Source organism: Eptesicus fuscus, chromosome 6, assembly GCF_027574615.1.
Source record: "Eptesicus fuscus isolate TK198812 chromosome 6, DD_ASM_mEF_20220401, whole genome shotgun sequence".
Classification (NCBI taxonomy): domain Eukaryota; kingdom Metazoa; phylum Chordata; class Mammalia; order Chiroptera; family Vespertilionidae; genus Eptesicus; species Eptesicus fuscus.
The window spans coordinates 65,390,841-65,403,637 of record NC_072478.1 but is presented as its reverse complement, the minus strand read 5'-3'; the positions used below and the strand labels follow the sequence as shown (position 1 = coordinate 65,403,637).

The 12,797-nt window shown below is 53.2% G+C and overlaps 1 protein-coding gene across 6 annotated transcripts in view; it reads left to right on the top strand.

Annotated features, from left to right (window-relative positions):
- Window positions 1-12,797, top strand: part of JADE1 (jade family PHD finger 1) — a 55,184-nt gene that overhangs the window by 21,413 nt on the left and 20,974 nt on the right. For all 6 annotated transcript variants that reach the window (XM_008143492.3, XM_054717734.1, XM_054717733.1 and 3 more), the window contains exons 3-5: window positions 6,283-6,368; window positions 9,044-9,201; window positions 11,398-11,585. In XM_008143492.3, coding sequence (XP_008141714.3) covers window positions 6,283-6,368; window positions 9,044-9,201; window positions 11,398-11,585 — 432 coding nt within the window. The remainder of the gene's footprint in view (window positions 1-6,282; window positions 6,369-9,043; window positions 9,202-11,397; window positions 11,586-12,797) is intronic.

The following is a 12,797-nucleotide window of genomic DNA, read 5'->3' as shown; positions in this document are numbered from 1 at the left end:
AGGATTCTGGCAGCAGCTCCAGCCCAGTGCAGAGCATGTCCAAGTGGAGGAGAGGGAGCTGCTGACGTCAGCGTGGGGCCGCAGCACCCGCCGCAGCCACACCTCGCCGCTGGCCTCGGGCCGGAGCCGGGTCAGGGAGCAGCAGCGTGGTGTTTACCACGGGGAGTGGACGGGCATTTTCTGTGCCAGTGCGGGCCTTCCTCCAGCTGCCGGAGCCTCTCCAGGTGCCCTGGGGGGCCAGCCCTGCTCTTGGACGGAGCGGCGTTGCGGTGTTTTCAGGCTGCGCCTGTACTTGCTGGGCTCCTGGGACGGGGTGGCCCTGCCAGCCTCTGAAGTTGTGCACTGTGCCAGCGGGTGGCCAGGGAAACGGGCCCTTCATTTCCTGCTTCCCTGCCTGGGATCCTCAGCCCTCAGGGGTTGCTGCAAATGTGCAAATGGGGTCCACCAGCTATTTTCAGTATTTCCAGAACCTAAAGGCGATCCCATTTTATCGGTAATAAAGCTGCAGAGGCTCATTAAGACACCGTGTTCTTGCTTTGGCAGGAGTCATGTGTTGCTGGTTATCTCAGGCCAGTTAACAGCTCTGATCAGCATCCTTATATATTTTTTTCATGTAAAAGTAAGACAAGAATTAAATAGTAGAACATAAAGAAGACTGTTCATTTGGCCAATTTTTTAAACACGTGTGGGCTTTGGCCAGGAGAAGGGAGCCAAGTGTAAGTGGTGTTTTGGTGTTTGGGTTGTTTTAAAATGTGCCTCTCTCTCAGAGACCCAGAGGGAAATTAAATTGGTTCTTTTATTTTCCACGAAGAGAGAAGAAGTGTGCTGATAGGTCAGAGTTTTTCCTAAAATTGTGAAGTGAGGCTTCCTTTTTCTGTCTGATGTCCTCTGTTTCAGGGCTGGGTCCACTTCCCTATGGAAAGCCGGCTGTGGCTGGGGTCGGGAGCCAGGCACCTCCCAGTGTCCACACCTGTGCCGGCTGGGACACACTCCTGTCTAGTCCAGTTCTGCCGCTGAGCTCGGCTCCACCTCCTGTCATACGAATGGGCAGAAAAGACTGCTGAGTCAGATTCACACCGACTAATGTTGCAGCTGGTAATGCAGGCCGATGGCTGGCAAGCATGAAGCTATGTGGGGGCTGTTCTTCTGGGCTCTCTCCAGCTTACAGGCAGCAGTGAAGGCACCATCGCTTTTAGCGGATGAAACACGCTTTCTGTATCGCTGCATTTGATGGATTCCCATCCAGTTTTTGATAACTTGTCTTCATTTTCTATGTTTGGCTGGCTGTGCTTGGTCACCCCCACACACGTCTTCGGTGGTTTCTCTTCTGCATGAAAGTGCACTCGGTCTCAGATCTGCTCCTGCTTGATGGCACCTTTAATTTGCTCCTTTTCCACAGGAGTTGCATCGGGTGACACACCCAGGAGGTGCATAGTTCAGTTGCACGGAAATGTGGGAATTTTGGCTTGAGTACTGCAGAATGTATACTGTACCCATGTCTCCTCAAGGCCCACAGGTGGCTCTGCCCCTTTTCAAACCCAACTTGTGACTGGACTTTGACATTTGATGAAAAGGGTAACAGCTTGGGTTCAAGGAGCCACTGGCACAAAGGATCCTGTGCATGGACTAACCTCTGTGGCCCTGGGTCTTGGATGTCAGCAGGAGGGCTAAGGGCTGGGAATCAAACGCGTGTGCCAGTTGGTTGAAGAACCCAGTGCACTAAGTATGTCGGAACGTGCCTGGGCCAGTTCTTTGAATGTATGTGTTATGCTTCTTGTTTGGGAAGTTGGCAGTGATTTGGACGATGGAGCTGAGCTATGCTGGGGTGGAAGGGCTGGGGTAGGCATAGGGTCAGCCCCTGATAGAAACGGCGGTTGTATCCGAGGCTCGCCTCCTGTCATCCCATTAGAGTGAATAGCCAGTGACGACATTAACTCAGCTAACTTTCCGATAGGAATGTCCATGGCTCTGATGGATTTGCACAGGGCTAGGCTGGCCTTCCCTGGAAGTGACGCACGGGGCCTCTCAGGTCTGCACTGTCCGCTGATGCTGGCCGGCCACTGGACTTCACGCTTGCCGGTCCTAAGCATCTTACCTTGTTAAGCCGGTTTAACGGACTGGAGACATCAGCATGTTGTTTTCTAGTGTCAGACACAGGGACTGAGACACAGGGACTGAGACACAGGGACTGAGACACAGGAGACGCACCACTGGGTCCGAGGCGAGGTTCTTCTGTCATTTGCATTTTGTGGTGTGAACACCCAGACCACCATTCATTCTAATTTCTGAACCTTTCATGCACTGCACAACCTGGGAGGCTCAACACACATGAGCTACTATGTGTGAAGTCATGTGCAACACGTATTAGGTTTACTCTTGAGGTTTTTATCTTTATTTGAGATCTAGGGCAACTCAGTGTGGCTATTTTTAATATTTCAAAGGAGCACATTTGCACCATCAGAAAGCTGGTGCGCCCAGGATCTGTGCCCACGGTGTTGCCACCTGCGAACCTTTGTAACTTTTTAATGGAAGGTGGGGATATTAAAACAAGACATTTTTTCATTCATTCTTTACAGTATTTAATATACAATATTGTTACTCTAACAAACAGCATAAGAATTCCTAAAGTTGCTTACATTTGTCACGGAGTGGACTTCGCTTCAGATACTCTCTTGTGTGTGGTCAATAAAATAATCACAGACATCATTACCAGATTAGAGTTCCCAGCTCCTCCTGAAAACAAAAAGAAAATAAAACCAAGTTGTACTTGTCACATTCTTAAATTTAGTCTGCCATTAAATGTTAGCACTCAGAACAAAGCAGAACGGGGCCCCACCCAGTGTGGCCTCAGCGCACGGTTTCTGAGAACTAGCCAGTGGCAGGTGTTTGCGGAGATAAGTCTGTCTCCCTATCTCTTCAGGGTTTGAAATACTCCCATTTCTGGTTTCATAATTTATTCCCATCCAGCGTTACCTAGCTTTTTTTTCCCCCAGTTACAAAGGGATGCAAATTATTTTTGTTTGGATCATATTCTGGGAGCTTCTTGACCATCGGAGAACTATCCGGAGAGAGCCTGGCTGAGGGAGGAGGACTGGGCAGGGACGTCAGGACCCTTGTTCGAGTCTCCCGCTGTGGACTTCCAGGGAACCTGTGGATGTTGCCGCATTCTGATCCAGAGGCAGTGGCCCCACCAGGCTGCCTTTACATGTAGCACTGCTTTATTTTCCTTGAGCTCAAACCTAACTTCTGATAGGCAGAACGGGAGCGTGTTCTCCGTGCCTGCTGCTTCAGTTGTGAAGTGACAAGGATGGTTCTCGCTGAGTATGACAGTCCTGAACAACGACACCACATTCTTGCCCACTTTTAAACACACTTATTGAGGATCTGCTGTGTCAAGGAGATCAGGAGGAAGAGACCACCAGCAACAGGGACCTGCAGCTGACGTGGAAGGGTCCACTGTCCCCGTCCCACATTCCCATCTGGGTGGGCTGCCAAGTCCCGGCTTTAGGCAAGCCACCTGTGCCAAGTAAAATGGAGCATTTCCTTTTTCTTTGTTGTCAGTGGATGATAGAAAACCATCAGGTATCTCCTGCCCACATTAAAAGTGGATACTCTGATAAGTTCTGACATGTTTACAGCCATAAAACTCAAGGAAATTCTTCCCACCCACCTTTCCCCTCATCAGATGATTCACTTTCTGTCGCTGGAGATTAGTGTCCATTTTTCAGAGTTTTCTGTAGGTGGAGTAATACGCTACAGACTGGCTGGTTTCCTTCACTCGATGTAGCTCTTCCAACATTGTCCACACGGCCTGCCTCAGAAGCTCCTTTCTTGGTGCAGGGGAGTGTTCCGCTGTGGATATACCACCGTTTGTGTATCCATGCCGTCTGTTGGCGCATGTGTGGTAGTTTCTGGGTTTTGGCCTTTATGATTAAGCTAAGGACATTTTTCACATCAGTGATAATTGAAACTTAGCTCCCTCCCCACAGCCTCACTTTCTATAAAGTGGGTTACACAGGATTAACTTGTACTTCTCTCCCGTCTTACGCATCACGTCCATTACAAGGAAGAGGAATGGACTGCTTCTGGGTGGACCAGTGTTTCTCTCGGGTAGTATTACTATCAGGTGCCAGATCTGCAGCGCCTTCGGTTCTCTGTTTTAGAAAGTAAGTGTGGTGCAGACACGCACTCCTCAAGGATAGAGAAGCGGCAGTTTCTGTATGACCGTCACTACTTCGGTTGTTCCATGCCAGCAAAGCTGCAGGCTCCTGGGGACCTTGGAAACTACGCTGGAGGGATGCTGACGGATGCCCAAGAAAAGGCCACGAGGTCCCCAACCCACCAATGACAGGAGCGTGGTTTCTGCTTAGCTCTGAAAGGACGGACTCGCCTCCCTCCACCCCATGTGAGGTTTACAGTATAGCGGGGGAATGCACGGTCCTTGTTAAATTTCCCGGTTTGTTCCTTTTCATTATAACCTTCCATCGTGACTCAGAGGAAATGATCATGCCTTCCTGCTCTAACCTCCCTTCCCCTCCTGAGATCCCCGGCACCACCTGGAGTTGCCTGCTGGTTCCCTGTCTCCTTTTAGCCCTGAGCCGGCCCTGCAGGACCCCAGGGTGAGCGAGGCCTGTCTAAAGGCATGAGCCACCCAGCACCTTCCTCTCCAGGTTCCTAACTTGGCTTCTGTCTGCTTTTGCCAGTGATGACAGGATTTGGAACTTCTGTACGTTGGGTTCACCCCAGTGGCCCAGAGTATTTCCTTCTATGTGGGTGTGAAGCATTCTAGTTCACATTCCCTATTTCTTAAAAAAGCGTTTTCTAGACGCTTTACTGAGCGTGGCTACAGGGGCCACCTGCCGGCGGAGGCCTGCTTCTGCTGTCCTAACAGTCGCCCCGTTTTCAGGCCTCAGAACTGATGAGTGTGGGTGGTGCCAGAGGGACGCTTGGCGATAGATCCCCTTCAGCCTCCGTCATCGCAAATCCGATGATAGGCTTCTGTGCAGATTCTATCTTAGTGTCCCCGAGGTCTAATGGGCACTCTGGTTCTGTCCCTTATCTCTGGAATCTGTAGAGATAAGAGCTTCCAGTGTGAGTGACAGTAGAATGGCAGTTCCCTCCGGTTTTGGTTTTGGGGGGCGAGGTGGGTTGTTCATTTCTGGGAAGTGGTAGGTATGTGTTCAGGGTGGAGGTGAGACCTACTGCAGGTGGGGCACCCACAAACAGGAGGCCGCAGCCAGTGTCTATACAGCACGTGATGGGCAGTCAGGGGAGTGGGGGCCGACCGGGAGTCCGAGGCGATGGGCAGTGAGTTAATACAACTTTGCCATTAATTCTTAACATGTACTGAGTGAGGAGGGTCTGGGGCAGTGGTTCTCAACCTTTCTAATGCCGCGACCCTTTAATACAGTTCCTCACAGGTTGAGAACCGCTGCTGTAGAGCCTAAGACCATTGGAAAACACAGATATTTACATTACGATTCATTCACAGTAGCAAAATTACAGTTATGAAGTAGCAACAAAAGTAATTTTATGGTTGGGGGTCACCACAACATGGGGAACTGTATTAAAGGGTCGAGGCATTAGAAAGGTTGAGAACCACTGGTCTAGGGAGACTTAGATTTCTGAGTTCAAGTAGACACGTGATCCTCACCAGGTTAAGAATAGACGGGGGAGGACAAGTTTGGGTCAAAGGTTGGGTCCAGTTTTGTGGCGCTGAGGTGACAGCTCTGGGGCGATGTCTTCATTCGAGGTGAACATGCACCTGGAGCCGGGGCAGGAGGAGAGTGTGAGGTGCGGGTGTGACCATCTCCTGCTCGAGCCGGGCAGGGCCTGGGCCTGGGCCTGGGCCTGGGCGAGCGGAGGGGCACAGAGAGGGGCACCAGGAGGGAATCACCACCGCTTCTGGCTTTAAGTTTTGAGGTTGGCCTTAGGATTTAGCATAAAGATCTTACTCTTCGCGTTAAGAACGTTTCCTGAAAACTCAGTGAGATGTTTCCCAGTTTGTATTTAGCACCGGGAGACGCTGACCCTCTTAACTTCAGACGTGCAGGCTTCTGGCCCAGAGCCGGCGTCCTCCTGTGTGCTGTGCTGGGGGTCCCGCGCGGGGGAGCGCGTGAGCCCTGGGAGTGGAGGGGCGCTGAGTGCCCAGCGCTCTGCCCAGCGTCATGGCTGCCTCATTGGGGGTGTGGAGGTGAGCCTTGTGGGTTTGGTTAAATAAAACTGAGCACTCAGTGATTTCCGCACTTTTAATTGTTCCTCTGTGGATATTTGTGTCTTCAGGCCTGTCCACCACTTGGTCTCAGAATTCTCGGTCCCAGCACAGGAGAGGTTCCTGCTCCAGACATGAAGATCGGAAGCCTTCCGAGGTATTTCCCGAATGCTGGCGTGACGTATGTCTGACACGTGTGCATGAGAACACGTGACGACATACAGGCCCGAGGCTGATACTGATGTCTGTCTGTGAAACTTGGGCAAGTTATGTCACCTTTCTGTGCCTCAGTTTCTATCTCTGTAAGATGGGGATAACATAGGTGGTTACCTCAGGACTATTGTGAGGATTAAGGGGTTAATACACAGAGGTCAACACATACGAAGCACATAAAAAAGTGCTCAGTAACTGTTAGCTATTATTATCATTAATTATATTCTTCTTTTCCTTTCTGTTCCCTGTTTGCTGGCTCCCAACAACTTTTCCTCTCGCCAGGACATGAGCGAGTTCGGCGGCTGCCAGTCACTGCCAGCCTCAAGTTAGTTTTAGCCGTACATTTGTGGCTTACTTGGCAACAACAATATAGTTCTGGGAATTTTGTTTTGGGGATTATGCTTAAGGCTTTTCCCTTCTTTTCCAGTTTGTTTCTCATCTTAATGTCTCCCCTGCTCCCCATTTTGTTATCTATCTCGCTGTCACCGTTCATTCTATTTAAGATTGTTTTTCGGTGCGTCTCTCTGCTGGCTTTTGTTGACTGGGGGCTCCTACCAGCCCTGAGGTGTTTCCTCTGAAAACCTCTGCTGGGCTTGAGCACTGACACCCTGGGAGAAAAGGCATTGTAGTTCATCCCCGCGTCCACGTGAGCAGGTTATAGGGGAGAGAGTCTGGTTCTGCCCCTTGGTTTTGCGCTGCCTCTTGGCGGGGAGACTTCACAGACGGCCTTGCCTGCAGCACGCCTGCTTCTCTGGCTGAGTGGGGCGTGCGGGGTGCTGTGTTAGAGTGTAGCAGAGACGCCCTCTCTAAGAGGAAGTAAGGAGTGCGCATCCGTTAGAACTGTAGAAACCTCCCCAGGAGACACTTCAACCTTCGGGAAGGTGGCGGTTTTACCGCCCCGGCCTATTCCAGGCTCTGTCCCGCGGAGCCTGCACCGCCCGCTTCCCTTTTGGTAGCCCTGGAGCGGCCAGGTCTGCGGCTCCTCTTTCTTTAATTCCCCGTGCTGCCGTTAGCACCCTGCTGTCTTTCTATGTACTCCTGTGATTTCAGGGCAGGAATGGGGGGCTGGGGGACATCGGGGTCCCCCGGGCACCTGGACTCCGCTTTGTGCCTGACCCATGTTTTGTTCCAGATTTTTTCTAAGATTTCTCTGAGTTCAAACACCTTTACACCTAAAAGCACTAACGTTGAATTCTGCCAGGGACCCGGGTGTCCATTTGGGGGCACCTGTTTTGGTTCTTGAGCATCCCCGTCCGAGTCTGAGTAAGGGCGTGGTGGGCTGCCGTTTTTCATTACTGCAGTTTGATTCTCCTTCTTCGGAACACGCCTGATTTTTTCACTTACAAGACTCAGTTGGAATGTGTTTTCAGTCTGATTTTCTTCCTGAAGCTGTGGACCTATCTTTTTGTTTTAAAGGACTTTTTCTTTGGGGCGGGGAGGCCCTGGCCTGGCGGGGCACCTGCTTTGGGATCAGTGCTTGTAAGGAAGCCGATCTTCCTGTGCTTTTGTGGGGACTGCACGAGGTTCTCGCTGTTCCTCGGGCGCTGGGAGCGGGGAGTGGCGTGCTGGGGAAAGCTCAGACACTGCCTCAGACTCTGCTCTGGTGAAGTGTATTAAAGTCATCACCAGCTTGAAAAGCCACCAGGAAAAACAAACATGGCCCTATTAGCCGGGATAGAATGTGAGCCGCGCTCCGCAGCACAAGAAAGAACCCCCTGTCCTTCTCGGGGGGAGCGAGCTCAGCATTGTGACTTGTGTAAACAGAGAGCGTGGCCTACAGATGCAGGCTCGCTCCCTGCCAAGTGCGGCTCTGGTGCCAGGGTCAGCGCTGTCGCCCAGAGACGGGCGTGGACGAGGAGACGGTGCCGGCTCCAGCCCCGCCAGGGCAGCAGGCCTGCAGGACGCCTTTGTGTGTCCCCTCGGGGCCCTGACACAGGCTGGGGGAGCTGTCTTGGCTGAGGGTCTGTTTCTGGCAGGGAGAGGAGAGGGCAGTACTTTGCTTGTCTTCTTTCCCTCTCCCTCTCCTGCCTCCTCCCCACTCGGCACAAACAGCCGTTGTGCCGGGCAAGGTGTGCAAGTGTGCACGTGCTGTGAGGCCCTTTCTCGGACCAGACTCCCAGGCCTGTCCCTGCTTCTGTCCCGGTCTGCTCTTCGCCTGGCACGAGCCAGCTGGGACCTGACCTCCCAGACACCTCGCCATCTGCCCTGGGGCCTGGGGCGGGGGGCGGTGAGGCGGAGTGCAGACGGGGAGGCCCTGGTGGTTCCCGTTCCAGGTTTGGGTTTGAAGTTGCTACAGGTCCGTGGAGCTTTGTTTCTTAAATACCGCCTAGAGCACGCCGCCCTGCAGGGATGCCGCCCACGGTTTCAGCAGCGCTCCCCGAACTGAGAGGTCGGGAAAGCTGCTCTGCTGATGCTGTTGCAGCTGCTTTGTGGACGTGGAGCCACCGAGCCTGAGGCCAGGGTGTGGCAGGCTCAGGGCTTCCTGTCACCGGCCAGACTGGTTCTCTGTTGATCCAGTGACCTTGTTACAGGGCAGCTCCATGGTTACCCTGCAGCTGCCAGTGCTCTGAATAAGAAAGCAAATATCAAATGTCCGTGACCCTGTCTCTCCCTCTCCAGGTGTTTAGGACAGACCTGATCACCGCCATGAAGCTGCATGACTCCTACCAGCTGAACCCCGATGAGTACTACGTGTTGGCAGATCCCTGGAGACAGGAGTGGGAGAAGGGGGTCCAGGTGCCAGTCAGCCCTGGGACCATCCCTCAGCCTGTGGCCAGGTAGACGTGCCCCGAGGAGAACAGCTCTGCCTCTCCCGTGGGGCCCGCCTGCCCCTCAGCCAGGTGCCGAGAAGGGCAGCGTGTCCTCAGCACTGAGGTCCCCAGGGGGCGTAGGAACATGTCAGGTCACTTGGAGGACTGGCTGGGGCTTGGATGTTTGCACCCCCTGCTGTCCCTCTTCCTGAACTTGCATCTCCACCCCTGGTCACATTCACGCTGCAAAGGTGGCTTCCTGGGTCCCATGGTGGCCACTCCCCCTTTGGAGGAGGACAGGTGTGGGGTAGCCAGGTTAGGTATGTGGAGGGGAGTTTGGGGAGATGAATGGATTAGGTGACTTTGCCCAGTTCTTCTTGTGGGGCTTTGTCTCGGACTGACTCACAAACCACTTTTCCCCCTGAGGGTCGGGTCCTCAGTGACTCGGCTTCGCTAGAAGCTGCAGCCGGTTTGCACTTGTCCTCTCATCCAGCTCCCCCGACCCTGGGCTGCTGGTGGGGAGAGGAGGGAGCGCCCTGGGCTCCGCTGTTGCATCCTCACCATCGCAGAGCGGACGGAGCTCGCCTCACCCTCACCCTCACCCTACCCACTCGGTGTCTCTGCAGGCACTGGGGATGATCGAGTGTGATCCTTGCTCTTCGGGATCTCTACGACAAATGTCCACCTAGATCTGCAGGTTTAGATGGGTTGGGTGGCCTCCGTAGGCCGGGCTCCTGGCCTGTGGGCGGGCCCGTCGCGGGGCGCTCGGGATGAGCAATGTGTTTGCCTCAGAGTGCACGCCTGGGGCACGACACCGGCCCCGCAGTCCCAAGCTAGGAATTTTTCACCAATTGGCTCGCGACATTTGGGAGCCCAGCATAACGGTTACACAGCTTATGGACATTTTTAGCTGAACAAAAGCCTGCTCTTGGTTGAGTAGGAGAAATAACTGCCTAGTTAGCCCATCTCTGTCCTGTAGCTGAAATCACTTTGTAATGATAAAGGTGATGACGAAACTTTGACACAGTCTCTGGACAACTTGGATGTTCACGCCAACTGCTGAACAGAGATGTGGAGGGCTGTGCGGGCTCCCAGCCGGGTGGTCTGATAACCTCTCGTGCCATCCGGGCCTTCGGGGGGCATGGTGGATGAGACTGCTTCAGGTGTTAGGTGGGGGCAGAGGGTAAGGTCAGGAGGAGAGGTGCGGGGGCCTGAATGCGGCGGGGGCCAAACATGGCGGGGATCTCCCTTTTCCACGAACCGGTTCTAAATGGAGGCGGCCAGGGATTGAGAAATAATAGAAATAAAGAGAGCAAGACGCAGAAATAGATTCACAAAGCTGGGGGCTGGGTGGGACGCCATTTTCTCTGATGGAGAGGCAGCATGACCCTGAGCCACACAGCAGGTTTATTTTATCTCCCAAAAATCCAGGAAGTAACACCAAAACTTAGGATCAAAGGAGCTTATTTGCGTTCTTAACTAGGCCCCAGCATTCCTGGATTTACATATCTAGACCCGCCCCTGCTGACACCTGGGCTGCTATGAAGTCAGAACCGATTAACATGTCCAGCCTCATTGGGGAAGCCTGTTCCCAGGGCGTGGCTCGGCCTACACCCTGAGTTCAGCTGACGATAATGAAAAGAAATGCCCAGGTGCCTCCCAGGCGGCCCTCTACAGAGCGGGAGCGCGGGTTCTGGTCCTGGGATGTTGGGCGAGTCCCCGGCTGGGCTCACTCTGGTTCTTGGACCGCTGAGTAATGGCTGAGGTCTGGTTTATTTTTAAGGTCAGACAGAGGGCTGCCCTTGGTTCCCCAGCATCAGCGGTGGCTGCTCTCGCTCCTCGATGTTCTCGAACCCAGTGCTTGGCGTCCAGCAGGCTGGGTGGTTCTGGTTGGAGGAAAGGGATTGAATGGGCAACGCTGGGCACCTAAGCGGCCACAGCACCTGCCGCTGTGGGTGGTGGTGGGGACGGGGTGTCGGGGAAGCTGAGTGGAAGGAGCTGGTTTTGAAGACTTCTGCAGGGTTTGCACTTGGAAGTCTCTCCCTTTGGGTGCGTTAAGGACTCCTTAGTTGTATTAGCAGTGACGTCAGGACCTTAAGCCTGTTGGTCTGGCGATGACCTGGGTTTTGGGTGGTGGTGGGGACTCCCCTGGGGCCTTTGCACAGCCTGGCTGGTCTGTGGCAGAAAGGATGACCCGGCTGCCTCGTGTTTGCTGTTAACTAGGGTCGTGTCGGAAGAGAAGTCCCTCATGTTCATCAGGCCCAAGAAATACATCGTCTCTTCAGGCTCCGAGCCCCCGGAGCTGGGCTACGTGGACATCCGTGCGCTGGCCGATGGCGTGTGTCGGTACGACCTCAATGACATGGATGCGGCGTGGCTGGAGCTGACCAACGAGGAGTTCAAGGAGATGGGTGAGGCCCGTGATATTGTTTGTAACGAGCGCTGTCCATTGAGATGGACGCAGGGACCGGGCCGGTGAGGGACCTTCCCGCTGGCCATGGAGGCAGGGTTCCCGCCCTGCCCTGATCTTCTTTACCTCATGGGCACGGGAGCCAGAGAAACAAAGTGACTGTCCCTGGACCGCAGAGGGCCCAGCACTCCTTTCCCAGTGGGGCAGTTCGGATCTCTGCCCCGCCGCGGAGTCCACTCCAGCGCTGAGTCCCCTCCGCAGTCCTGATTGCTGAGGGTCTCTCGAGGTGTCCCGATGAGCAAGACTGTGAAGTCTAGTCTGAGCTCGGTGCAGAACACCGGGAGGATTTTTGCACTGAGCTCAGACTAGACTTCACAGTCTTCTCAGAGCTCTCTTGGAGGTGAATGCTGTTTCAGCTTCACTTACCGCCTGCTTTGTAGCAGTTTTGTAGAGACCAAGTGGGCTTGACTGACCAGGTGGCCTGTGTTGGGCACAGGGTACAGCCAGAGCCACTGGTGCCTTTGAGGTGGTTTAGTGATGAGTCCTGGGCTGACTCAGTCGGAAGGAAGTGCCCAGTACGTAGGCAGCTGTGTAACATAAACTGAGCACATGCTTTTATTGGTCTTTTTAATGGTGAGAATTAATTACAGGGCATAGGATTGTATTTTCAAAACCAGTGGTGTTTTTAGAACTACATACTAGGAGTGCCTGGCCACGCAGAGACTGTCTCATAGTTAAATAGGGTTTGCGATGGTAGGTGCTTTTTTTGAATAAGCGTTTAGGGCTTATCACACTGTCAGCTCCATTGTGGTGGTTCTCAGATTTTCGTAAAAACCCAAGAAGCGTTAATTTGATGGCTTTAAACTTGCGATAGTGCACAGAGGTTGTTGTTGGCTCTAATGACATTTCTGCTGTTTCTTGCCACTTCAGTGTTCTGTCTGAATAGTATTTGCAGCCTATTTTTTTCTGTCTGCATGAGTATTGTCATTGTAGGGAGTTTGGACTATATCCACAAGTGGGAGAAAATAGAAGGCTCATCCCACCACTGGCTATAACCACGAGAACCACTGGAGATGTATTTTTGATCCTTCTTGCCTAAGAATGCAGTTTATTTGATTCACAGTGAGCTGTCTCCTAGGCTTCCGACAGTCCTTGTCTTTCGGCCTCTCATGTGTCTGATTAACTGTGCCTCTCAGTGTAAGTCAGTTCAGAG